General features: G+C 40.9%; 4 protein-coding genes across 5 annotated transcripts; all 4 read left to right on the forward strand.

Annotated features, from left to right (window-relative positions):
* Positions 1-391: 391 nt before the first annotated feature.
* Positions 392-5,984, forward strand: LOC143109285 (troponin I, slow skeletal muscle-like). Its single transcript, XM_076271942.1, has 5 exons — positions 392-525; positions 1,457-1,588; positions 3,559-3,648; positions 4,145-4,318; positions 5,131-5,984. Exons 1-5 carry the CDS (start codon positions 517-519, stop codon positions 5,215-5,217), a joined length of 492 nt encoding a protein of 163 aa, XP_076128057.1. The 5' UTR covers positions 392-516; the 3' UTR covers positions 5,218-5,984.
* Positions 5,985-6,535: 551 nt separating this feature from the next.
* On the forward strand, positions 6,536-9,232 carry LOC143109279 (troponin I, slow skeletal muscle-like). Its single transcript, XM_076271937.1, has 7 exons — positions 6,536-6,724; positions 7,080-7,110; positions 7,246-7,380; positions 7,674-7,805; positions 8,039-8,128; positions 8,290-8,463; positions 8,633-9,232. The coding sequence occupies exons 3-7, from the start codon at positions 7,285-7,287 to the stop codon at positions 8,720-8,722; spliced, it is 582 nt and encodes a 193-aa protein (XP_076128052.1). The 5' UTR covers positions 6,536-6,724; positions 7,080-7,110; positions 7,246-7,284; the 3' UTR covers positions 8,723-9,232.
* Positions 9,233-12,343: 3,111 nt separating this feature from the next.
* On the forward strand, positions 12,344-14,821 carry LOC143109296 (troponin I, slow skeletal muscle-like). The gene is made up of 6 exons (XM_076271952.1): positions 12,344-12,377; positions 12,925-13,056; positions 13,256-13,345; positions 13,574-13,741; positions 14,059-14,151; positions 14,363-14,821. Exons 2-5 carry the CDS (start codon positions 12,925-12,927, stop codon positions 14,146-14,148), a joined length of 480 nt encoding a protein of 159 aa, XP_076128067.1. The 5' UTR covers positions 12,344-12,377; the 3' UTR covers positions 14,149-14,151; positions 14,363-14,821.
* Positions 14,822-17,996: 3,175 nt separating this feature from the next.
* Positions 17,997-24,516, forward strand: bpgm (2,3-bisphosphoglycerate mutase). 2 transcript variants are annotated; one of them, XM_076271963.1, is made up of 4 exons: positions 17,997-18,074; positions 18,715-19,315; positions 20,091-20,230; positions 21,495-24,516. In XM_076271963.1, the coding sequence occupies exons 2-4, from the start codon at positions 18,715-18,717 to the stop codon at positions 21,657-21,659; spliced, it is 906 nt and encodes a 301-aa protein (XP_076128078.1). In that variant the 5' UTR covers positions 17,997-18,074; the 3' UTR covers positions 21,660-24,516. The 2 variants fall into 2 exon arrangements, with proteins under 2 accessions (XP_076128078.1, XP_076128084.1); XM_076271969.1 differs by lacking the exon at positions 21,495-24,516 and having other exon boundaries at positions 20,091-20,761.
* Positions 24,517-25,721: the final 1,205 nt, after the last annotated feature.

Genomic DNA, 25,721 nt, shown 5'->3' on the forward strand with positions numbered 1-25,721 from the left:
GGATATCATGTCGTCCATTCATTCTTTTTTCATTAAAATGGTCGTATTCCTCCTTTTCTCTTCCTTTTCTCAGGAAACATAAAAAAGAGGAAACATGTCTGAAGGGTAAGGGACTGTACAAATATAATTTAAATATTTCACGAGAAATATCCATTTTTATGTATTTTTGGAATGTTAAAAATGTATTATATTTTTGGAATGTGGAAAATGTAGGCCTAATTGTTTATTGTTGTATTGACATTCCATTTGTTTTGTTTGATTGTTTATGTTTACACCAACAGGCCGGTGAGTGACCTGCCCAATTCAATGCGATATTGTTTTTATACAGTTTTGTATGGTTGACACAGTAGTGCAAATTTCATTTGCATGAAATAAATGGTTAAATATTTATTACATAATAGCTTTCTTTATCTAAAAAATAATTTACATAATGTATGCATACATGATATATGAAGCTAATTCTAGCTTCTCTGTGCCTATTAGAAAAAATCCAAATATTCTGCAACTCGCCGGTTGATGCTGAAGGTACGTTTTTGTCAATGTTTTCCATGCACACACACACACACACACCTGTTCACACCTGAAATTATAAGGGAAGGTTAGTAACAAGCAGAAATGAATAGCCCCACACTATGAACTATCGTGAAGTAAAGCCACTGCCACATCTTTTCTTCATGCCAGACCAAGCTGCTGAAAAAGGCTGGGTCCATGCTTGTGTATATATATATATATTATATATATATATATATATTAGGGCTGTCAAAATAACTGATTCATTTCGATTAATTAATTTGAGAAAAAATAACTGATTAAAAAAATTAGTGCAGATTAATCGATTCCATATGACCTTTGACCCCGAGCCGTTCTAGTCAGTAAAAATTAGACTGTAAAATGAAGGAGAGAGAAGAAAACGTGCTTCCTGGATCATTGATTGGAACATTTACTTTTAAAAAACGGCCTGATGGTGTTATAAAATAAAATGTTGAAAATAAAGTCCTTTGTCTTTCCAATGTCTGCAAGTGTTGACATTGAGGGGAGTGTTAATTTATTTTCATTGTGTCCCCTAGGTTATATCTGTGGCCTGAAATGCCTTGTATGTGAAAGAAAAACTTCTTCCCGAAGCACTTTTGAATTTATTTCCTCAGCATATTAGGTCATATCATAGATTATTATGGCCATTATTTGAACAGTGAAAATAATAATAAAAGAGCTTTTGAACTTTAATGTCACTAATGCTGATTATTCATTTGAATTTAAATATTTAAAATACATTCACAGCAAAAATTATATATGCGATTAATTTAGATTGATTAATCACAGAGTATGTAATTAATTACATTATTTTTTTTAATCGATTGACAGCCCTAATATATATATATATATATATATATATATATATATACACACACACTTATATATACTGTATACACTTATATACATATTTTCTTCATGCCAGACCAAGCTGCTGAAAAAGGCTGGGTCCATGCTTTTGACCGAGAGGGATGAGAAGGTCCGAGATAGGGAGAGTGCTCTGGACGAGAGAGTGCCGCCACTCAAACTCTCGGGGATGTCTGTGCAGGAGCTGCAGGTAATGCAAACACTCAATGTAAACACTACGCATGTAAACACTATACATGACCTGGGGCCTATTGCACAAAACTAGGATAAGGGATTAAGCCGGGATATCTTGGTTATCCTGGCTCAATTTATCCGTGATCCAGTTGCACAAAAGCGGGATAGGGGGCAGCAGGATATGTTATGGTATAAGTTACCATGGCGATTTATTCTTTGGAGCTAGCCTGCTCCAGACCAGGTTAAGTTCCAGGATCTATTTAATCTCATCCCTTATCTCAGTCAGCAGTCACCACAAACGGAAACCAATAATTATTCCACTGCCCACTACACATTGTTATCACATATACCTAGACCCATTGTCATTATTTAAACGTTTGTGATCATTAATTAACTTTTACATACTCGCCATTCCCGACCTGTCATGCGACAATGTGACATCACGGGAGTGCCTAACCATTTCGCACGTGGTGGTCGCGGAACTAGTTGCAATATTCTCCTAAACAGAGGTGTTGCTGTTTGTTGCTGTTGTGAAAAGGCTATCGCTACCTACTTCACACCGTAGAAGAAGCAATGAAGCCGCTAGTTGCCATGGTGAATCAGTGAATCTGTGATCGGTGGCAGGGTCTATTTGAGGGAGCCGTGAGCGCGCACTTATCCAGGATAGGTTTCACCTGGCTTGATGAATCCGTGTCTGCTCATCCTGGCTTGGTCTTTGTGCAGTCAATTAAGCCTGTACGCTCTTGTTTTGGATTCATTGAGCGCAGCTCAGTAACTTATCCCGGATGTCTTAATTCTGCTTTTGTGCAACGGACCCCTGCTGTGTCCCCAATGTAAACACTACGCATGACCTGTGGGGTATACTACGAATCTCGATTAGTGAGTTAGCCAGGTATGTTGCGCTCAAAGCCAGGGTATGCTGTGACACGAAAGTGGATCTGTTTTAGTGTCCCTATATCACCATGGTATCTTATGCTGTCAACCACACCTGGTCGGGAGGAGGTTATGTGCTAAGTTATAGCTCAAATCGTGTAATCTACCGCCCACTGACCAATCAATTGTCTTAAAAACGAAGTTCTCTCACGTGTAGGATTCTGTCATATATCTTACAGGTGGAGCTCTGCCTCTACTAACATTTTAGATCTCGAATGCGCTTTAATAGTGCTGTGCGTGCAAATATCCCACTATGGACGTGCATACCATACAACAACTGATTGATTTATTTGATGTTATAGGTTAGACACAAAAAATGACCGCAGTGTAGATTAAGCTATCGCTCATGAATGCGGAAGTAATTGTTTTAAAAATAGGGGCGGTCTTGTGCGTCTCCATGTTTCACGATTGGCCAACGTCATCCCAACACCGAGAACACGCACAGATCTGAGCTGAAAGCCTAGTTTGACAAATATATCACATAACTGCTGTCGTAGTATCACTTAACGTATACCCCTGAGTCAAGGCTTAGTGAAGCCTCGATATGTCTACATAGCCTAGATATGTCGAACGTGCTTCGTAGTATACCCCACTGCTGTAAGCACTGTGTCCCCAATGTAAACACTACGCATGACCTGCTGTGTCCCCAATGCAAACACTACGCATGACCTGCTGTGTCCCCAATGTAAACACTACGCATGACCTGCTGTGTCCCCAATGTAAACACTACGCATGATCTGCTGTGTCCCCAATGCAAACACTACGCATGATCTGCTGTGTCCCCAATGGTCAACACGACGCATGACCTGCTGTGTCCCCAATGGTCAACACGACGGCCTCTGGCCTTTTCACTGTACATGTGTACACGGCATATTCACATGTAATCTGTTAAAGACTGGACTGTGCATATGCTCTTCACTGTACATGTTTACACGGCATATTCACATGTAATCTGTTAAAGACGACTGTGCATATGCTCTTTACTGTACATGTTTACACGGCATATTCACATGTAATCTGTTAAAGACTGGACTGTGCATATGCTCTTTGCAGGACCTTTGTAAAGATCTCCATCGCAAGTGCGATACCGTAGATGAAGCACGGTATGACATAGAAGTTAAGGTGGTGAAAAATGAAAAGGAGGTATTCACATTTCAGTTTCCTCTCAACTGTACTCAGCATTTAGTAATATTTGCAAATATAATTACTATTACAAGAAGATTCTTACCCAATCACAGTGCAGTTATTTGGTAAGTGGGATGACAAATGCTTATTTCACTGTGTGAATGTTAAGAATTTTCAATGATTTAGAAGCCGTACCTTTAGAACTTTGAATGATTTAGAAGCCGACACAGAAGGTCATGTACCTGCCATCCATAAACTAGATACTGTGCCAACATGCTCTGTAACTATACCCACAGGCTTGAATTATAATAACTAGATCCTCTTTGGATTGAATTCCACAATATATCAAGGCTATGATGGCTTTGAATCATTCATTGGACACCCTACAAGACAATGAATGTACAACAACAAATGCCAGTTTTGCATCCTTAATTTCTTTTGTGCAACAGGCTACATATAGGCTCACATATTCACTTCCAAAGGAGAAGTGCCTGATGAATGATGTCTTGGACAGATCGAGAACCTGGTGAAGAAGATTGAGGAGTTGAAGGGTACCAGCATGAACCGAACCAAACTCAAGAGGGTGAAGAAATCCACAGATGCCATGCTGGGGGCCTTGACTGAGTCCAAACTCACCAAGTCTGACTTCAAGGCCAACCTGAAGACAGTCAAGAAGGAGGAGGAGAAGGCAAGGGAGTCACTGAAATAGATCCTATAGAATAGATACAGATGTGTCATTACATCTATACATGTGTATGCATAAGCATTTATATGGTATGTATTTGCAGATATGCGTGCATGTATAGGCACAGTAGCCTATGGATGGTATGAGTGGAGACACAACATACAGCAATGGTCATGTGATCATGTGAAAAGTCTAGCATTTTTTTAACCTTGGCCCTATTTTTAGGGGCAAAAGCATTGAGCTAGAACACGATAGGTGCAGCATTGAGCTAGAACACGTTAGCATTGGTGCAGCATTGAGCTAGAACACATTAGCATTGGTGCAGCATTGAGCTAGAACACGTTAGCATTGAGCTAACGCCAGCAATGACGGAGGAACTACTCTGTGGGACTTTGAGCCTAGTCAAAAGAGTGGTCTACTTTGATGTTTGACAACATGCATCACACACCACTGCTCAGTATAGCCGCTTAGCCAATGCTGATGTACTGTAAACTTGCTAGCTCAATACTGCACCAATTAGCATTGTTTTTGACCCCACTGAGAGCCCCTTCCCTATAAAGCAACACATTAGTTATTTTGGCTTAAAATAACGGCTGCAAACTCATTTTGGAGAAAAAGGAAAATGTAGACTCTGACATGGCTGCGGGTAGCAGCATGTAGTTGTGTGTAGTGGCAGAACCCTGTAAGGAATTCCTACATCATGTTACTTTAAAGGCTGGTCTTAAGCAATCATTAAATACCATAAAGAAACATGGAATTAATATATTGTTTTATACACTGAAAAGCTCTAATTGAATCTGATTCCCTTTCCACAGAAAGAGGAGGTGACTGACTGGCGTAAGAACGTGGAGGCCATGTCCGGCATGGAGGGCAGGAAGAAGCTGTTCGACGCTGGACAGTAACAAGGTTGGCTGTTTGGAAGAGAGGGACACCTACAGTATTCTTCTAAGGCATCAGGAATAAGCAAACAGCACTCATCCCGTCTCGTAAAAGTACAAACCCATTTTGGAACCAGTAATAATAAGGTATGCCAAAAACGCCACAAGACACAACAGAAGAAATGCACAACCTGATAACATCATGGGAAATGCACAACCTGATGACATCATGGGAAATGCACAACCTGATAACATCATGGGAAATGCACAACCTGATAACATCATGGGAAATGCACAACCTGATAACATCATGGGAAATGCACAACCTGATGACATCATGGGAAATGCACAACCTGATGACATCATGGGAAATGCACAACCTGATAACATCATAAAATGTCTGCCCTGTTCTGATGTTTCCCATTCTTTTTTTGTACAAATTTGCTGGTATTCTAAGACAGCATAGTGAAGCAAATATGACACTATATGACACTATGAGAAGTTTGATTGTAGATACTGTACTTTCAATATTTTGTAAACCTGCAGTGTGCGGCGGAGATTGTTCACTTTGTCAGACTGAAACATGTTTAACAAGACGATTACATTTTATGGAAACCTGTAGGTTGTAACTGCTAACATCTGAGAAAAGCTCTTAGCGAGCGGAACTCTGTGAGAGGACTTCATTGATTTGCTGCTGACAGAGATGTGTCACTAAATTGTTAATGTCACCAAATGAGAAATTACTCTGTAAATGGCATTCCACAATTAAATGTGCTGCATTAATCATCAAACTGCTTTATTGTTTATTTGAACATTTGCACTTCACTCTTCTGAACTGTGTGTGTCTCTCAATATGCTGGTGCCACCCAGGGGGTCGTCATTAAAGCCACACTATGTTGTTAGGTTAACGAGTGAGGATTTTGTTTAATAGTTGCATGCTATACAAACCGAGACATAGTCTAAAGCATGTTTTCAGCTAAATATTTTCAAGTTTCACTGTAGTGGTAGATATGAATGATCACCTAAATTGAAAAACCTCAAAACCCTCATTCATTCCTTCATTAAATGACCCTTTAGTCAGTTAGCGCATTCAATGCATAGCCATTCCCCAGTCCGTCTCTTATGGCAGATTTCAGCTTAATTTCAGGTTAATAATACCAGTTGTCACATGTTCATTTGGCATGACAAGCACACTCAGAGGACACCAGGACACCATCTTCCATTAGTGACAGGGAGGCACAGAGTCCACCCTGCCTTAAAATACAGACTCAAGGTGCCTTCCCCCTGCTCCCTCCTCCCATATAAGGGTGGAGACAAAGGGCCGGAGGGCTGCGCAGCCGGCCATGAAGGTTGCGTGCACCTGTGTTGCGCTGCTCTGGGTCATATCAAACGTCAGAATCCAGGGATCTATTTTAGTTAACCACTCAGATGCGATCTCAGGGCCAGGGGCAATAACATTTCACCGGGGGTTTCCTGCCCACTGTCACTGTCAGACCCTCTGCACTCCGTGATTCATCTGCAGGAGAAACAGGTACGTTTTATTGAACTGGCACCGAGTCTGTGCGCGTACGTAACGTAGACAGCAGGTATTTGGATGATAATAAGCTTTTCAAAACAAGTAAATAAATCATTGCTGCTTGGCAATGGCAATTAGTTGATTTGCCAGTTAGATACAGCCAGGTCAGCGGCTACATGAAACACATGAAACACATAACTTGGTTGATCAGTTTGTGGCCATAGTATTTATGATCAGTTTGTGGCCATAGTATTTATGATCAGTTTGTGGCCATAGTATTTATGATGCTCATTTATTTGAGAACCTTTGGGGACAACTTTATTGGTGTTGCTGGGCATATTCAACTGATGTGTTCTCTTGATGTTTTTAGACCATTCGCAATAAGCCAACATGTCTGAGGCGTGAGTATTTTTAGTGTGATTGATGCTTCTTGTCAATAGCAAATATTAATCATACATTCCTATTGCATTTCCTGTCACACTAATGCACTTCATTTATATAATTTATTTGTACTTCCTTTTTTCACATGCCTTCAGAATGGTAAGTCATAAATAAACAGATAAATATGTAGCATCATGTTTAATCTATTTAATATTAATTCATATTCCTACTTTATTTGTCAGCCGAAACCCAAGTCCAAGATTTCAGCCTCGCGCAGGCTGTTTCTGAAGGTAGTGTGTGTGTGGGTTGACCACTGTGTGTGTGGGTTGACCAATTAGCCTTTACACACAACATGTGTTGTCTGAATGAGTACAATAAGCTAACTAAATGTCAAAAGTGAATCAGACCAGTGCCTATATCTTGTTGTCACATAGAGGCTTCTGATTGGTTTTGGTTTGTTAATAAAAAAGTGTACGCTAACTGCATATGCTAATTAAATCTGTCTGGCCACAAATGAGATTTTACTGTAGCCCTGTTCATGTGAAGGCTACTGAGTTGCTTCAGTCGTGTCATTCTGTGGCAGATCCAAGTTCTGAAGAAAGGTACTGCTATGCTGGCTGCTGAGAAAGAGGAGAAGAAACGAGAGCGAGAGAGCACGCTGAATGAGAGACTCCCGCCACTCAAGCTGTCAGGTCTGTCTGTGCAGGACCTGCAGGTATGTTCTGACCATGTCAGCTATGACCACTCCCACATGGCACGGCATGCACGGCCAGCGGAATATAGAACACACCACGACATTAATCAACATGGCCGCCCACGTGCCAACCAACGTCTCTCTGTCTCTGTCCGTCTGTCTGTGTGTGCAGTATGTTGGTGTGGAGGTTTGTACTGACAAGTCTGTCAACATGTGCGGTGCAAAGTGCACTCACTTCCTGAATTTGCCTCCAGAGCCTGTGTAGAGAGATGCACCAGAAGACTGATGTGGTCGATGAAGAACGATACGACCTTAATCTCAAAGTTTCCAAAAATGAAAAAGAGGTGCCTGATGAACAAGTCATGTCATTACTTTTTAAATTAGCAACATAAGTAGCAAGGTTTGGATTTGAAAATTCAAATGATATTGAATGATGATAGCAAAATGATTCTGTTGTATTTTGCTTAGTGGTCAAGCAAGTAACACTGACCTGTGCTGACCACAGATTGAGAACCTGGCCCATAAGATCTTTGAGCTGAAGGGTAAAATGAAGAGGCCGGCGCTGAAGAGAGTGAAGATCTCAGCCGACGCCATGCTGGGGGCTCTGTTTGGAGCCAAGGTCAAGGAGTCGGTCGACTTTAAGGCCAATCTCAAGACCGTGAAGAAAGAGGAGGAGAAGGCAAGGCTTTGGCTAGATGCCATTTGCTGCCATTACTGTCCTATTGTCTACTCATGTGAAAAAGGAATAAAAACGACTGTGTATTTTGACTGCAATAGTGACCCAAAGAATTTGATCTGAGCATGTCACTACGGAGTGACCTTGTTTTACTTGAGCTTTCCTTCCACAGAAAGAGGAGGTGACTGACTGGCGTAAGAACGTGGAGGCCATGTCCGGCATGGAGGGCAGGAAGAAGCTGTTCGATGCAGGTGGGCAGTAGCAGGTCGGACAAAGCCAGCGTCTCCAAAAGCATTGAGCAAACATTGAGCAAACATTTGTACAAATGTCACTGTACAACCGTAGAAGGACTTACTGTACAACGAGCTGAAATTATTACAGACTTTGTCTGATTGTCTGATAATAGTTTCTTACTTAACATCTTTTGTATGTTTTATGTGGATTGGAGTTTTAATTTCTGTCATGTTAGCATATATTGCGTGACATTGCTGATTTGATTGCAAGACTACTAAACATTACATATTGGAAGAAAATTGTCTATGAAAGATTCATAGACTGAGGAATGTGAGTGTGTGCCTGTAGAGTGTGTGCCTGTGGATCCAGCTAGCTTAGCAACTGTGGGTGTCATGTCATCACAAAATGTGCATAAGTACAAATATCCCTTTAGAGCAATCTTATCAGTATGTTGTTGTCATATATGTTGTCATACGTATGATGTTCCTCATTCATGTAAATGAGTTTTGCACTGGAATAAACTGGACGACCATTCAAATCCTTTGCTATTGTGCCTTCTTGCTGGGCCAGGCAGGTCTCTACACATTCCACTCGTGCTGATCTCTCTTCACTGCATGTCTGTCTCTTTGGCCAAGCTCCTTTAAAGGCTGCCCATATTCACAGCTGAGCTGCCATAGCTGCCATAACATTAAAACAACGTTTGTAAATCAGGCCAGGGTAAACATGGCCTCAGATATTCGGCCTCTTCAGACTCTAAGGGGAAGAGTCATGGTCAGACCAGATATCTCAAGTGCACTGAGACTGTTTGACCCCAACAAGATAGCACTCCATTCAAATGAGTTACAACCACTTGTCCCTGGTGCACAATTTCTTCATCAACAATCTGAAGTATCTTTGAACAACGGCCAGAAAGCTTGTTATTAAATGCTAAAGGAATTAGCAGACTAAGAGAGGAGTAGGCAGGCGTGCCACTGTTAACTCAGAGTCCCAAAACAAAGGTGTTAAGTTAGCTCAAAGACCCAAAACAAAGGTGTTAAGTTAGCTCAGAGTCCCAAAACAAAGGCGTTAAGTTAGCTCAAAGACCCAAAACAAAGGCGTTAAGTTAACTCAGAGACCCAAAACAAAGGCGTTAACACACTAAGCCTCATGTTACCAGGTCACTGTGTCTAAAATTAAACTGTGGCCAAGGTGGCGTTGTCATTCTCGGCGCCTCTCACACACTGCCATGTTGCCTACGCACGTAAAGTAGAATGAGCTGTAGGTGGGCGAGCTCATGTTACATCAAGATAGCATCCACCTGCTCCTGCTATTCTTACCAAGACACTGCAGTGATTTACGCCTGGTCCTCTTTGTGGCTAGGGGCTGAAGCCTAATGTGACTGGGTATTAACACATTCATGTCATGTCTGGTAATTGCCCTTAATGGACACAGCATAACACTGCAGTGATTGATTACTGTTCGATCTGACAGATGGCCTTCATAACTTAAAGGTGAGTTTTATGAATAATTTGAATTCTGTCACTATATCACCAGAATGAATGAAAAAATTGATTATCTGTGTAATTGGCATTAATTTTTTTAAGATTACAAAATAAAATAGTGTGGTCATACTTAGACAAAAATAAAACAGCATGTTGAAGAAGTTTATTAAGAAACATTACTCAAATTGTAACTCATTATTCCTTGTTGAAGTGTCAAAAGACACTGAACACACAGAACACAAATTACATGTTTCCAAAGAATCTCATTTAGAAGAGCTTATTCACATTCACCTCTGTTCAAACTAAACTTTGCATGCAAAACTATGTTTTTCCCCAGTGGGAGAGTGACCCATGAGGATGATAGAGGCCTTTCTTCTGACCTGACAAAGCAGCATTTTATGCTCTGCCATTCGAACCCGTCTGTCTGCTCTGGGCAACAGCAACAGCTGAGAGAGGACCTGCCAACTAGCCACCACCACCGCCAGGCATCACCACACCACGTAACTCCATGTCCAACACCAATAAAGTTGTTTTATTGCCACGCTTTGTAGACTGAATACTGTTTACGCGCTATGTATGTGCCACAGTAAACGTCAGCAGCAGAGAGGACGAAGACAGCGGGTTATTTTCGTGGGCCGTTCCCCTAAGCGTTAGAAACTATAAATCTGAATCTGTATTCCCCAAACCTCAGTTGGCGTGTGCATCCAACACTGTCAGCTTTTCTCTCCCAAAGGTACGTTTTGACCAACTTACTTGCTAGATGTGAGGAGGTGGAGGGGGGCAGGAGGGAAACGGGGTTAATCCCCTGGGCAGCGCCGATGACAAGTTGAGGTGCACTGAGACGAAACAGATCAAATGGTATCGAGGAATGATATGTGAGCATACCCACTTAATACATTGCTATGCGAAAGGTATATGTGGGTGAATGATAAGGTACTGACGCTGAATTTTGTTGGACACAATGTAGGCTAATTTGGTTTCTACTGATACTTTAGATTACAGATAGAAAAACAGTAGCCTATGTGTGTTTGATGAATGACAATTGCGGGAGACATGAGATTTCATAAACCAAGCGTAGGCTAGCCTAGTCCAAGTCATATGATACGTTATATTGGAATTGTTGCACAATGACAAACAATAAAGATATTTTGCCATACAATGCTATTTAATTTGACTTAGTACATTAACATATAGCAACATTATTGCTGTTTTCCCATGTATTTTGTAAAATTCGTAAACATAATTGGTACTTTTTCGTTCTTTTTGGAGTGAGATGCCACTTGTGATTGAGGGTGGCTAGGTGTTGGCAATCCTTAGCCTCCTGGCATGCCAGCCTTTCATATATCAAAATGAGGGCTTCATGATGGCACGTAGGAAGGTTGAAGGGAAGCCAGAGGTGAAGTGGGACCTGGCCTCTCCATTTGGATGGGACATGCAGGAAAAGATGGCATATGCCTGTGACCGTGTGACTTTTTCAGCCGGGGCCATTAAATCACATTGTTGAGCTATAATAAGCTAACGAGGAGAGCAACCAGCACACCTTAATAAGTCCAGCACAATAACATCATGTCCCAGTTGCCCCTCTGTTATCAGGCCAGAGCTACCTCATCTCTGGAAGAAGACTGTTGACTAAAGTGTCGCCAAAACCTATGCATATGCTCATTCCTATTTCAGATCTGGTGTGCAGTATATGACCAAAGATGTCGGATGCGTAAGTATGCTTTGTAAAATCACAAACACTGAAATGATAAAAAAGACTGTTTGTTTGTTTGTTGATGTTTGTTTACACATCTCTGTTTTTGTTTTCCATCTCTGTGGGGGGTTCTGTTGCTTGAATAGACCGGTGAGTATCACTCCAGTCATCTCAATGATAACTGACATTTTTGTTAAAAACACAACATTTTTACACTCTAAAACAATCTAATGAATGGTTCTTCACATTGGTAATGGTTCCTCAGAGAGATTATTTTTATACTCTGAAGAATTATTAACTTTTTAGTAAATGTAGCTGATTTTGAAAAACAAAACTCTGCAACAAATGTCTTGGCTTCAAAGTAAGCCATGTGGCATGTGAAAATTGCTGCTGAATACTGTCCTATGATTTCTGCTCCATGGCATTTAGAAAGATGATTAATGATATAAACACTATATTTTCTACTGCAGAAAAAGAAGATCAGCTCAGGTCGCAGGCTGGGGCTGAAGGTAAGGACAAATGTATAGGTGCAATTCTTATCCAATGCACTTTTTGTCAAATTCAGCAAGCTCTAATTCACGGTCCTATAGCAGTTAAGAGAAAAACCATGAACAATTCCAGCCATAAAATACATTACTTCAAAATGACAGAATGAAGGAGGGGTCTAATTTGATTGGCTTTTGAGTTCAAAAATCAACAACCTTTCACCAAAATCACTAACTTCAATTAAAAAAAAAAAACACAAAAAACAGTGCTACCTAGCCCGAGTTGTTGCAGCCAACAGCTAGAAAAGCCAGGCAGCTGCAGTGCTACACTCTGGGGGCAACAGCTAGAGAAGCCAGGCAGCTGCAGTGCTACACTCTGGGGGCATGAACATGGGGCAGCTACAGTGCTACACTCTGGGCGCATGATTTTAAAAATGCCCGTTTTTTCCACACCAACAGTACTCGGTGACCTTGAGAAACAGAGATCTATATGAAAATTGCCAGAATTCTCCTTTAACACCAGATAAGGATGCTGCATACAAAATCACTGACTTGTAAACTTTGACACAAGATGAAGATGCTGTACACAGCGTTCGACATGCTGGTTGTGGAGAATGAGGACAGGGTGAAAGACAGAGCGGACACCCTTGCTGAACGCGTCCCGCCACTCAAGCTGTCTGGCCTGTCTGTGCAGGAGCTCCAGGTGAGTCCCTTACCTGCCCCCCCGCCCTTACCTGCCCCCACCCTTACCTGCCCCCCCGCCCTTACCCGCCCCCACCCTTACCTGCCCTTACCTGCCTGCCCTTACCTGCCTGATTTATTCATTCATCTTTTGTTTGTTGCACAACTTACTCTACCCAACGCTGCAGACTAAAGTCACTTTTTTATCTTTTACTCAACAGGATCTTTGCAGAGATCTGCATCACAAAATTGATGTAGTTGATGAGGAACGCTATGATGTTGAAGTGAAAGTGGCCAAAAATGATAAGGAGGTACTACGCAGCTTATTCCTGGGGCTCCTTATTCATGGAGTAGGCAGTGGTCATTCTCTAACATGTCTGCAAGGCAATTGGGACTAACATTTGTCACAAAGCAAGCATAGTCAGTGATGTTAACGTGGACAAGCACAAGGACTTGAGAGTGAAACTTGAGAGTGAACCCAAATGGGGTTTGTTGTGCCGCAAAGTATGATGTTTTTTTTGTTGTTGTTGTTAATTCAGATTCATGAGATGAAGCTGAAGGTGCAAGAGTTGACAAGGAAGAAGCCTACTCTGAAGAGAGTGAAAATATCTGCAGAACAATTGCTCTCTGTCCTCCTGGGTGGCAAGCACACACAGACCATTGACTTCAAGGCCAACCTCAAAACAGTCAAGAAGGAGGATGAGAAGGTAACACTAATGAATTTCTCCTGGGGATCAATAAAGTATCTATCTATCTATCTATCTATCTATCTATCTATCTATCTATCTATCTATCTCTATCTACTAATGCCTTCGTATGCAGAGCTGTGTGTAGAGCAGAGGCTGCCTGGGGCAAAGGAACTGTGTCCAGTCCAGATTATATTTATCAACATTATTATTTGTTTTTTGTTCTTTAATAATTTTTGTCTGTGCCTCTTTTAGCATGTTTGAACATTTTCTTGAACCAGCACAAACAGTCCTCACAAACATCAGGTTTTTACCTGAGCTACTTTTCATCCTCACAGAAAGAGGAGGTGACTGACTGGCGTAAGAATGTGGAGGCCATGTCCGGCATGGAGGGCAGGAAGAAGCTGTTCGACGCTGGTGGGCAGTAGCAGGTAATGTCACGTAGAGATAATGCCACATATACTTCTAGTAAAAATTAATCAATCAATCAAACAATCAGTTGATGGATAAGTTAATGATGAGACTATGAGACTATCGGACTATCGGAATGTGAGTTGAAGGCAAAAAAACGTCTGATTGAGCTGATACACTGTTCAACAAGTTCAACTCCTAATTGTGTGCCTCTTCTCGTTTTCTCAACAGGATCTTAAATGGACTTAACTCACTTGACTGATTAAGTTGATTTTTATCACCTGTCTTTTCTCATGAGAACTTTGTTTTTTTTCATGTTAACGTTCATGAAATGTCTACATTACCTTTTGGAAAATTGTGTCCAGCCATGTACAATTTCAGTTTAAACACAGAAAGAGTGTAATGATTTGGAAAATATTTGAACAATGAATGAAATATAAACTCAAGAACTTTTGCATAATGGGCATGACACTAAAATATTACACACAACTACATTGGTTTTATTTTATAAACACATACGGTTTTGCTTTTTTATCCAAGGCTTTTATAGGAGGTATTATTGTTGTCTGTTTGTACTGTATTGTATCTGTGATGTATATTGGGTGTGTGGACATCCATTCAGCTGAATTGAACATAAATGCATGGCGTCTGTTTATAGCTACTGAGGTGCTCACTGTGCTCCTAATTAAAAGAGAAATTCTGCCTTTCAAATGGCTGCAATTCACCTGTCTCCCTCATGGTGGTGCTGTAAAGTAACATACTCAGACAGATCAACTGACTATGTATGTTCAGCATTAACAGAAACATTTCCTAGATCATTGAGATACTGTATTAGTCCTTGATGCCAAAATCGTACAGCTAGTGAAAAACGTAGCAACAGTATAGCATTTCATGTGTTGTTTATATAGGAATGTAAGTTACTAAGAACAATAGGTTTATGTCCTGGACCACAATCTTCAACATAGGCCAGAAAAACAACAGCAATTACCTCATCTTTATAATCTCATAGGCCTATGTTCAGAAAAACAATAGCAATTACCTCATCTTTATAATCTCATGATAGCTTTAGAAGAACAGCAAATACCTTATCTTTATAATCTCATAGGCCTATATTCAGAAAAACAACAGCAAATATCTTATCTTTGCAATATCAGGCCTATGTTCAGAAGAAAAACAGCAATTACCTTATCTTTATAATTACATGATAGCTTGTCAGGTAACATCCAAAGCTAACTGTTAATTTAAGTTGACTGTAAATTCCTATACTGCCAATGGTGCTGCTGGATATTGTACTATCACAACTAGCATATTTGTGTAAAGCTGGTGATACACAAAGCAACTTTTTGAACTTTGTTGCTGTAGCATAGCCTGGGTGAACCCAGATGAACCTGTTGGCAAATTTGAATTAGTTCTACAGATCCAATCTGTTCTACAGGTCCAATTTGTTCTACAGGTCCAATTTGTTCTCCAGGTCCAATTCAAATTTGTTAAAAAGTTTGTCTGGGTTCACCCAGGCTATTGTTGCTGTACACCCAGGCTACGGTTCACCCAGGCTATTGTTGCTGTACACCCAGGCTACGGTTCACCCAGGCTATTGGTCTGGGCAGTCTGGGTTCACCCAGGTTATTGGTCTGGGCAGTCTGGGTAGGTACACCCAGGCTATTGGTCTGGGCAGTCTGGGTACACCCAGGCTATTGGTCTGGGCAGTGTTCCTGACTATTGTGGTTCTGGCACCTTCCCATTGACATCGGGTAGCTATTATTTTACTGGAGAAATTTAATCATTAGGCATTTTTTCATGAGCATCCAATCAAAATACAAGGACCTTGTATGTAGTTGTGCAGCAACATTGCTCAAACTGTTGCCCCATGTGCAGCAACATAGCTCAAACCGTTGCCCCATGTGCAGCAACATCGCTCAAACAGTTGCCCCATGTGTCATCAGGTTTAAGGAACCTAACTTTTTAGGCTATATTGTACGATGAGAAAAAGTGATATTTTATAGGACAGTTTTAATTCATGAGCTTCTGAAACGGTACATGCTAAATGAACACTAAATCTTAATACAGCCCATGTTCACCATAGTTAGATGTCCATTTAGCCTAACTATAGATTTATAGTTATATAATTATAGGCTATTTAATTAACTATTAATATAATTATTTAATCATAACTATTCATATGATTATTTGATAATTGGTATGCCTAGAAGCCAACAGTGGACAAAGTCAGCCCAATCCTGTTCAAACACATATTAATAATTTTACCCAGCTGTAGGCTATATTAAAAGGACACCAGTTCAAGATAAAACTGAGCACTTGAATAGGCCCATTTAACACAGCATTCACCTGATGTTCGCCGACCTACTTAAAGGAACCATATGTAAGATTGTGGCCAAAACTGGTACTGCAATCACTTTCAAATTACTGTATAGCGGTGTATCCCCTCCCCCTCCCCCCTGACTCGAGGTTGCCAACCCGGATGCCAAAACACTACTGACTTCGTGATTAGTAGATAGGTGGAGGGTGGCGCATCAGGCCAAAACACAACATGACATGACAAAACACAACATCAACATCAGTTGAGGGCTGCAACTTCACTTTTTAAATGACAATATCCTGGCAGGACTACTGTTGTCAGTGATATAAGTATTTGAAATGAACATGATTTCTTAATGTCTAGTGACATATCAGGGCCATTTTATGATTAATTGAAATACATTTCTTACATATGGTTCCTTTAAATGGCCTATCACTGGTTTATGATTTTTCCTGCCATGTAGGCCTAGGCCTATACCTAGCCTACCCCTTGGAGTAGTCATTCTCTCTCCAAACTAGTTCTGATGGACATGTCAAGATGAAATGTCGAGATTAAAGTCAATATTATATGTCAACTTTATTAAATGTTGAGTTTAATGTCGACACATCGAGATTAAAGTCGACATGATATTTCAACTTTATTCTCGAAATGTTGAGTTCTTCTTCATGTGTGGCTAATACTCCGTCGTAAGCTTCCCAACTCGAATTCCCCAGTGCCACAACAAATAGTTTGAACTAATCTAGCTTTCTCCACAACCTGAGTACCCAGAAGCTCGCATCATGCTGAACAAACCCTCTCCGTAATCAGAGCTCCCTTATATGTTTCATTAACAAGTAAATACACTTTATTTCCTAAACCTTTCTTTGAACTTAATGGGCATATTAATAATTTCCTAATCATAGGGGCATAATCATTAATCATTTCCTTACTTTTTGAATATTTGTTTTACTACAGGCTTAAAAAAAACATCTAAAATGTCTGAATAAATGCATATAGTCTAAATCTAAAATATTTAGATCCTTTTAAACAAATGACCTGTGTTTCACATGGCTGATTTCTATAGCCTAGATTTCAGCATTTAAAAAGGTTTACCTAGGTAAGGCCAGTAGGCTAGGCATAGGCCTACAGGTCGGCTGCCTACTTCAATGAGTTTAAGAAAAGCATATTTTACTGGTGTGAGTTTATTTTGGCTCACCTGAGTGAGTCATCTGAGAGCTTATGTCTGCACACACAATTTAAACCTATTTTTGCTGTGAAATTTAGTGGTTGTATCGTTGATGAATAGAGTTTTCATCGAATCCGAAACATTACAGCATAGGGTGAATTTTACATAGACAGTAAAACAAAGGAATTTTACCATAGAACTGACCGAATTACAAAAACATGACTGAACACCGACTCGTATGTTTGCCTTTAACTACAGACCATACAGAGTAAAGACAGCTCCGAAAGTACCGCCTTCAAGGGAACTCTCCCGGTCTCTATTGGATTAGGGGCTGTCAATCGCCTACGCAAGTAGGAAGGCTGTAGCGCATGGGTGTGTGCTGTGCGCGAACTCGCTGCCATGTCTCCGTCAACAATCCTGCACACTGCGACCATCTAGACGTCTGACTTATTATCCTAAAGGCGAGTAAAACAAGTATAATATATGCATTTATCTTATGTTTAAATTATACCCGTTCAATAAAGTGTATTGTGTTATGTGAAGTCATTAGCTTTAAATGCTGAAGCCAAATTGTAGCTAACGTTATGAAGCAAATGTCAGAGTGCAAACAGTCGTTTCACGTCACGTCAGATAAGATGGGCAACCTTAGCTATAGCTAACGTTTGTAGTATTCCATAGCTTCTGAACTCTATTATTGAGTTGTTGTTGCATTTGAAATGACCATATAGGCCCGCCTTTTCGTTTTCAAGTCCAATCATGTTACTTTAATGTGAGTCTGAACCAGTTGAGCATCTGACATTTGGCTTGTAACCCTAATCCTTTAGTCCACACTCATAGCCGAGTATCTGTGTTGTTTTGTTGTGACACTGTGTACTGTAGCCGATGCAGTAGGCCTATTGTGTGTAACCCGTATGTCATGATATAACCATCAGTGCTCTGGCTGGAGCTGGCTGTGGAGGATCTGGAGTATTGGCTGTGACGTGTACTGTGCAGCATAATTTATTGTAGCTCAATTATGACATGTTATGATACTGCAAATATCAGTGTTCCTGTTCTGTGCAGTATCGGTGCTCCTCTCAACATGCTATACTTTCTACCCAGATGTCAAAGTACAAACTGTTCCTGTTGCGGCATGGGGAAGGAGCCTGGAACAAAGAGAACCGCTTCTGCAGCTGGGTGGACCAGAAGCTGAGCGAGGCCGGCGTGGTGGAGGCCCAGGAGTGTGGGAGGCTTCTGAAGGAGCAGGGCTACAAGTTCGACCGCGTCTTCACCTCCCTGCTCAGCCGCTCCATCCAGACGGCCTGGCTGGTCCTGGAGGCCATGGGCCAGGAGTGGATCCCCGTCACCAAGTCCTGGCGGCTCAACGAGCGGCACTACGGTGCGCTGATCGGCCTCAACCGGGCCGAGATGGCCCTGAACCACGGCGAGGAGCAGGTCAAGTTGTGGCGGAGGAGTTATGACATCACCCCGCCGCCCATTGATGAGTCACACCCGTACTTCGCCGAGATCTACAACGATCGGCGCTACAGTACGTGCGACGTGCCCAAGGAGCAGCTGCCGCGAGCTGAGAGCCTGAAGGAGGTGCTGGACCGGCTCCTGCCGTACTGGAATGAGGTGGTCGTCCCAGAGATCAAGAGCGGCCACACCGTGCTCATCTCGGCACATGGGAACAGCTGCAGAGCCTTGCTCAAACACTTAGAAAGTACGCCGCCTTGACCACAACACTGCACACTGTCACTTAGTGGTGTAGAAATGGTTGGTTTTCTGACGGAACTTCCCCAAGTAACCAGATGACATGAGCAGTTCTGCTTTTCTGGAACACTAACCCCATGTCATGCCAACAGACTTTTTTAAGTTCCTGAAATGGCACCAATAACCTCATCAGAAAGGGCACGGGGTTAAGGTTACTCTAGTCTGATGCACTTCGACCTTTTAAAAAGCCTGTCAGTGCTACTGTACTACTGCAGGCAATGTCATCATACTACACATTTAGGCAGTAGACACAGTGTCATACTACACATTTAGGTGGCTCACACATGCAGTAGACACAGTGTCATACTACACATTTAGGTGGCTTAATACATGCAGTAGACACAGTGTCATACTACACATTTAGGTTGCTTAATACATGCAGTAGACACAATGTCATACTACACATTTAGGTTGCTTAATACATGCAGTAGACACAATGTCATACTACACATTTAGGTGGCTCACACATGCAGTAGACACAGTGTACAGTACATCCAAATGGATCAAATGTATAGGCCGACCCACTTGATACATGTGCATGATTTCGCATGACCCAATTTTTCCAAATCTGATTTTTTTTGTTAGAAGAATAAACATAGACTATCTAACATACATACGTTGCATTTTGATGTTTACCAATGAATGGAGTTGTAATGTCATGTATTTACTGTGCTTAGCACACACATCTGAGCGCCTCTCTGCTCTTTCTGCCCTGTGTTCTGTAGATATATCGGAGAAGGACATCGTCGGTGTGACGTTACCCACCGGGATTCCTGTGTTACTGGAGCTGGATGAGGATTTGAAGCCAGTGAAGCCGCGCCAGCTCCTAGGAGACCAGGACAAGATCCAGGCAGCTATCAAAAAGGTGGAGGACCAGGGGAAGGTTAATGCGCCCAAATAAGGGCCAGCACAGGAAGTACAGAACTCTGACCGCTCCAGAAGCAGGGTTGTCAGGGTAACTGTTGTTTGCAGGGTATCACCAGGGAAGGCCACACCTTTACTCATAGAGGCTATTGATGAAGATCACCATAGATAGTAGGAGGCACATTAAAGAGTGTAGTGTAGGTTAACGGTTTGTTATTAATGGCTAAATTTGATCTAACACAATCCATGGTTCAGATACAATAGAGCTTGTGTCTTTTGGAAAAGAAATGGAGAATTAGTAAGAAATCACACCCTTCTTTTTGTGTGATGACTGCACACCTCCTGATTGAATGGACTAAATGTTGCTATTACGTTTCTGTTACGTTTCTGTAGCTAAATGTTATGTTTGTGTTTGCCTTTCCAGTTAGTGTAAGTACTGTATGCATCAAACGTGCCATGTTGTGTATTGAAATAGTTTGTGATTGGCTCTTCCTGAAGCAAATTTGAGTACTATAAAACACTCCTGATACTGTTCCTTAGCACATTATATCTCCCCCTGAAACTTGTGATGAGAATAGCGCAGGAAGTTTCATAATGTCAGTGGATTGACACAGGAAGTGAGATAAGTGAGAGGATAAAGAAAAACTGAGCACTGGTGGGTGTATTAAGGGAATTAACCAGAGGACCAGAGGTGCCTTATGTTTAAGCCAATGAGAGACCTCTATCTGTCTTATGTTTAAGCCAATGAGAGACCTCTATCTGTCTTATGTTTAAGCCAATGAGAGACCTCTATCTGCCATTGGTCATGCTGATTGGATGGTAAGGGAAAGTACATGTGTGGAACACACAGCTGTATTTGTCTGTTACATCAAGAGGAGTGCAAGTATAAGCCCCATGATGCTTTGCACATGCTACTAACAAAGCCCCCACCCCACATCACCTCCCACATCACCTCTGTGTTTTGTAGCTACTGTAGGCTGGAAGGCTAAATCTAAACTTCAAGTGGTGTATATTTTTTTTATTGTAACTCTGTATTAGAGTGAGTATAAGTACTGTATGCATTTGGGCATTCGTAGCTGATAAGCTGTTGCATGCATGTAAATGTGCTATCATCTCAGCTATCAAGCTAGGCTAAAGCTAACAAGCAAGTATCAAAGGGCATATACATACTGATCTTATGGTGGCAGACTTGTCAAGCTGAATGTTCAATGAACATTGGTACCCCTAAATATTTATATCATCTAACATTTAAATGACGTTTTTAGGTAAAAACACTGAACAAGCCTACATTACCTCATGGAGTTAGACAGAAGAGATCGTTCATTCCCAGCTGTATGGTGAACATATCTCCTGAAAAAAGAAACAAAGCTCTTCCTTCTCACCTGAACAAACAAAACCAGCTTATTGCTTTTTGGATGAATCAAACTTGAGAAATTAGAGTGGGTGGTATGAGGTAATTTAGCAGCACTGGTAATTTGCACTGGTATATATTTCCCTTGTTTTTACTGCTGGTTTGACATTACATAGAATGTGGAACAATGATTTTATTAGAAACAGCATTACTACCCTTGTTGAAAAGTTACTGAAAATATGGCACTTTTTAAAAATATTTATTTTTGCCCAGGACCCTATATCTGTAGCAGAGAAGTGAAGAAGTCCAGAAGTGACCCTGTGACCCTGTGACTCTGTGTAAAGAGTGTCTAGTTACAGTTTTTCTCAGTCGCTTTGCTGCTATTCTCACATCACTATTAACATTTGCACAGCAGTTAGTGCATTTCTCAAAACAATTAGTGCAAACTGCAAAACCTAGTGGATGACCTGCAAAAGCACGTCACTTGCTCAAAATGGATAGTCCATTCCTCAAAAGCACGTATTCATGTCAATGAAACTGTCAGTGTCATCAAAATGAGAAGTCTTGACACCATCGTTTATGAACAAGATAGTCAAATGGCTTTGTCATGTTTTCATTATGACAGTTCTCTCCGTGTTTTCCAATGCAAAAAAAGGGCAGAAAAAAAGGTGACACTACCTGAACATGCTCAAGACAGCACTATACACTACTTGTACAGCCATTTGAAAACTACAGTAAAGTTACACATTGCTGTAGTTAGGGGAGTAAATGAGTACAAGACACTGAATACGTACAATTTTACTTTATGCTCTTTGCAATTCTACAGCATTGTGACAGAATTTGATAACTTGTTCAACAATTTTGTATGTAATGACTCAAGCAATGAAATTAAGACTATTAGTTTTATAGGGAACGACTATTCAGTATCCATAAGTATAGTTCATTTTGACTGACATGACATAAGCAAATGATAATGTTAAAAAACAGCAGAGAATTGTATGAAAGCAACTGATACATGTCCAAAAGCATTTTCAATTTGTTCAGAGGAAGGAGAATTTGCTACTATGATGTGCACAAATGACTAAATGTTGTGAAGGTTGAACTAATAGTTATGAGAATTTTCATTCTGATCTGCAAAAAGCACCAAAGCGACTGAGAAAAACTGTAACACAGGAGTGTGTGTCACCATGAATTGCCTCAGAATACATCAGTTCTGCTGTGCATTTTACACTGTAAATGAGGCCTATGTTACTTTGAGTATTTTAAGTTTGTCTATTTATTATTAAGTTGTTGTCAGTTGTTTAGGTATGCATTATGTATATGCAAGTATATGTTGTATTTATTGTGTAAGAGCACTGAACAGAAATGTGTTTTTATTAGAGCTGTCAAAAAATGTGTTAATTTCGATTCATTAATTACAGAAAGAATAACGCGTTAACGCTGATTAATCACAGTTCGTAGTGACCTTTGACCTTGTGCAGTCTTGGCTACAGTAACTGAAGGAGGCAGACGAAAAAGCTCTGATTGGTCCAGTGACTGGAACATGTAGCCTACGTTTAGAAAAATGCCCTGATGGAGCTGTTGTGACTGGAACATGTAGCCTACGTTTAGAAAAACGGCCAGATGGAGCTGTTGACAAGAGCATGTTCTCTGCGATTCAGTGATTTCAGTTTGTCAAGTCTGAAGCATCACCTCAACCCAAAGCAACCTGGGGGTAGATTAGGAGTTAGCACAAACCCGCTGATAATAATACATAATGCTAGCCGCCAGCCTTGTCAACGTTAACTTGCAAATGTATTGTTTTTAGGCTCCATAACAGACCGACTAACTGCCGACCTTCCTTACTAAATCGTCTGCATTACCTCGGTGTTAGGGTAGCCTACTGCACACGTCAGCAAGTGAGTGGAAACTTCAGTCATTTGCATTTGCATTTACATGCTAAAAAAACATCTTCCGATAATCGTGAAACATTAGGCCTACCATATCAGTAGGCCTTCGCCTCCACAACAAAAGCATGTTCATTGTGTAGGCCCCTACAAGGGGAACAAGATGAGAAGTAGGCTATTTACAAAGGCAAAGTAAAATATAAATATATCGCGACTCTAGGTAAAGCTCTAGAGTCACCAAAAATACCTGAAACTTATTGCTTTAAAGTCTGTAATGTTGGTTTGGCTTTCCATTGATTCACTAATCTACCAAATTTGTTATTTAAATATTTAAAAAAATATGTTCATAGCAAAAATTAATGCATGCGATTCATTTAGATTAATTATTCACAGAGTATGTAATTAATTTCATTTTTTTAAATCGCTAGACAGCTCTAGTTTTTATATAATAATTTAGGAGCTTTGTTACTTTCTGTGGTCCGAAGTAATATTATGTGTAGGCTATTTGTTGTAAAAAGTGAAAGCGCTTGAGGCTGAACTATGACTTAATTAGCTTGTCACTGTATGTGGACATTGCAAATGAATGACTGGGAAGTTCCTTATGAATTTAATGAAGTATGAGTAAAGGTCATGAATAAATTGGTTTTGAGAAATTAAACCATAGAGATAGACATGGTCGACTGAGTAAAGCTATGCAGTGTTTCCTAACCATATGTTGCAACCCATAATGCATTTGTAAATGAAATAACTGAAGAGAAATTAAACCATAGAGATACATATGGTGGACTGAGTAAAGTTATGCAGTGTTTTATAACCATATGTTGCAACCCATAATGCATTTGTAATGTATTTTAGCTTCTATCATACAACTTGTGTAGAAGTGAGCACAGTAGTACTGTATCCTATAGCTCAGGTCAAGTTTTCTATAGACTCTAAATGAGCTCAAACCTTAGCCAGAGCATCCTCCTCTCACGCTCTACACATTTGCAACTACAATGTCATGACAGGGACACTGTGATGTTCCTCATGCAGGGAAAATGTCATTAAAAGGCTCAAAAAGAACTTGTGTGTATTTTGGTTTGTTTTGGAATGGTGTCAGGATTTAACCTGTGTTACCACAAGGAGGAGCTGCAGGGGGAGTTCACAGCACAGAGGGATGGAGCTGAAGGCGTACAGGAGCTCACAGCTCAGAGGGATGGAGCTGCACAGAGCTCACAGCTCAGAGGGATGGAGCTGAAGGCGTACAGGAGCTCACAGCTCAGAGGGGTGGAGCTGAAGGCATACAGGAGCTCACAGCTCAGAGGGATGGAGCTACAGGCATACAGGAGCTCACAGCTCAGAGGGATGGAGCTGCACAGAGCTCACAGCTCAGAGGGGTGGATCTCACAGCTCAGAGGGATGTCATTAGCTCATGAGCAGGCGGCTGTTAGCAAGCATCAGTGGACACTGTAATATGTTAAGCTTGGTATGATGAGCAATAAAAACCGCACATACAACAGCACAAGGTTAATGGTGTGATACCCTATAGTGAAACCTCGCTCTGCTGAATGGTATGATACCCTATGGTGACACCTCACTCTGCTGAATTATTCTTGGTATTCTTGCTCAACCAACATGCTTGATGATTTGAGTTTATTTCACTCTGCAGTTCCTCATGCTATTTTGACTGCACTGTAGCCTAGTTGACACCAGACACTTTTTCACTGCTGAAACAAGTTGACCTCCATCTTCATCTGATCTTTTGTCTCTCCTAACACAAAAAGGAGATGGCTGCTTGCTTGGTAAGAATCATCACACAAAATGAATATTTGGGGCTATTTTAACGTGTAAAGTGTGGGTGTTAAATGCATCTTTAAACATTGGTGATAATGTGTTTTGTGAATTTCATAGGATCAGATTCTGTACTCTGCAATGCCATGCTGTAATATATTGGAACATATTTGCCATTTTCCACACGTTCAGAAACTCGGGTCTAATATTTTATTTGGGATGGAATGTGTTTCAGGGGCAAGATAGGAAGGCCCTATCTATGACAGAAGATTTCCCAAATGAAAACATTTGTGCTGGAGAGTGTTCTAAGGTTGGGATATGATAGGTGCTGGAGAGTGTTCTGTGGTTGGGATATGATAGGTGCTGGAGAGTGTTCTAAGGTTAGGATATGATAGGTGCTGGAGAGTGTTCTAAGGTTGAGATGATAGTTCTGTTCCACACTGAGGTCTAGTAACCACAGCAACACATTGGAGATGAAGATGAAC

This window comes from Alosa pseudoharengus, unplaced genomic scaffold (assembly GCF_046254945.1).
Source record: "Alosa pseudoharengus isolate Yale_2024_CS ecotype anadromous, Long Island Sound unplaced genomic scaffold, YU_APseudo_1.1 YU_APseudo_1.1_scf_10, whole genome shotgun sequence".
In the NCBI taxonomy this organism is placed as follows: domain Eukaryota; kingdom Metazoa; phylum Chordata; class Actinopteri; order Clupeiformes; family Clupeidae; genus Alosa; species Alosa pseudoharengus.

Bases quoted from the DNA above. Each gene is read 5' to 3' on its own strand.
- LOC143109285 (XM_076271942.1), top strand. The intron at 1,589-3,558 runs GTAATGCAAACA...TGCTCTTTGCAG, and splicing joins TGTCTGTGCAGGAGCTGCAG to GACCTTTGTAAAGATCTCCA. The intron at 4,319-5,130 runs GCAAGGGAGTCA...CCCTTTCCACAG, and splicing joins TCAAGAAGGAGGAGGAGAAG to AAAGAGGAGGTGACTGACTG.
- LOC143109279 (XM_076271937.1), top strand. From the start codon at position 7,285: ATGTTTAATCTATTTAATATTAATTCATATTCCTACTTTATTTGTCAG. The intron at 7,806-8,038 runs GTATGTTCTGAC...ATTTGCCTCCAG, and splicing joins TGTCTGTGCAGGACCTGCAG to AGCCTGTGTAGAGAGATGCA. The intron at 8,464-8,632 runs GCAAGGCTTTGG...TTCCTTCCACAG, and splicing joins TGAAGAAAGAGGAGGAGAAG to AAAGAGGAGGTGACTGACTG.
- LOC143109296 (XM_076271952.1), top strand. From the start codon at position 12,925: ATGAAGATGCTGTACACAGCGTTCGACATGCTGGTTGTGGAGAATGAG. The intron at 13,346-13,573 runs GTACTACGCAGC...TTGTTAATTCAG, and splicing joins TGGCCAAAAATGATAAGGAG to ATTCATGAGATGAAGCTGAA. The intron at 13,742-14,058 runs GTAACACTAATG...TCATCCTCACAG, and splicing joins TCAAGAAGGAGGATGAGAAG to AAAGAGGAGGTGACTGACTG.
- bpgm (XM_076271963.1), top strand. From the start codon at position 18,715: ATGTCAAAGTACAAACTGTTCCTGTTGCGGCATGGGGAAGGAGCCTGG. The intron at 19,316-20,090 runs GTACGCCGCCTT...TGTGTTCTGTAG, and splicing joins CTTGCTCAAACACTTAGAAA to ATATATCGGAGAAGGACATC. The intron at 20,231-21,494 runs GTGGAGGACCAG...TGACGTTTTTAG, and splicing joins TCCAGGCAGCTATCAAAAAG to GTAAAAACACTGAACAAGCC.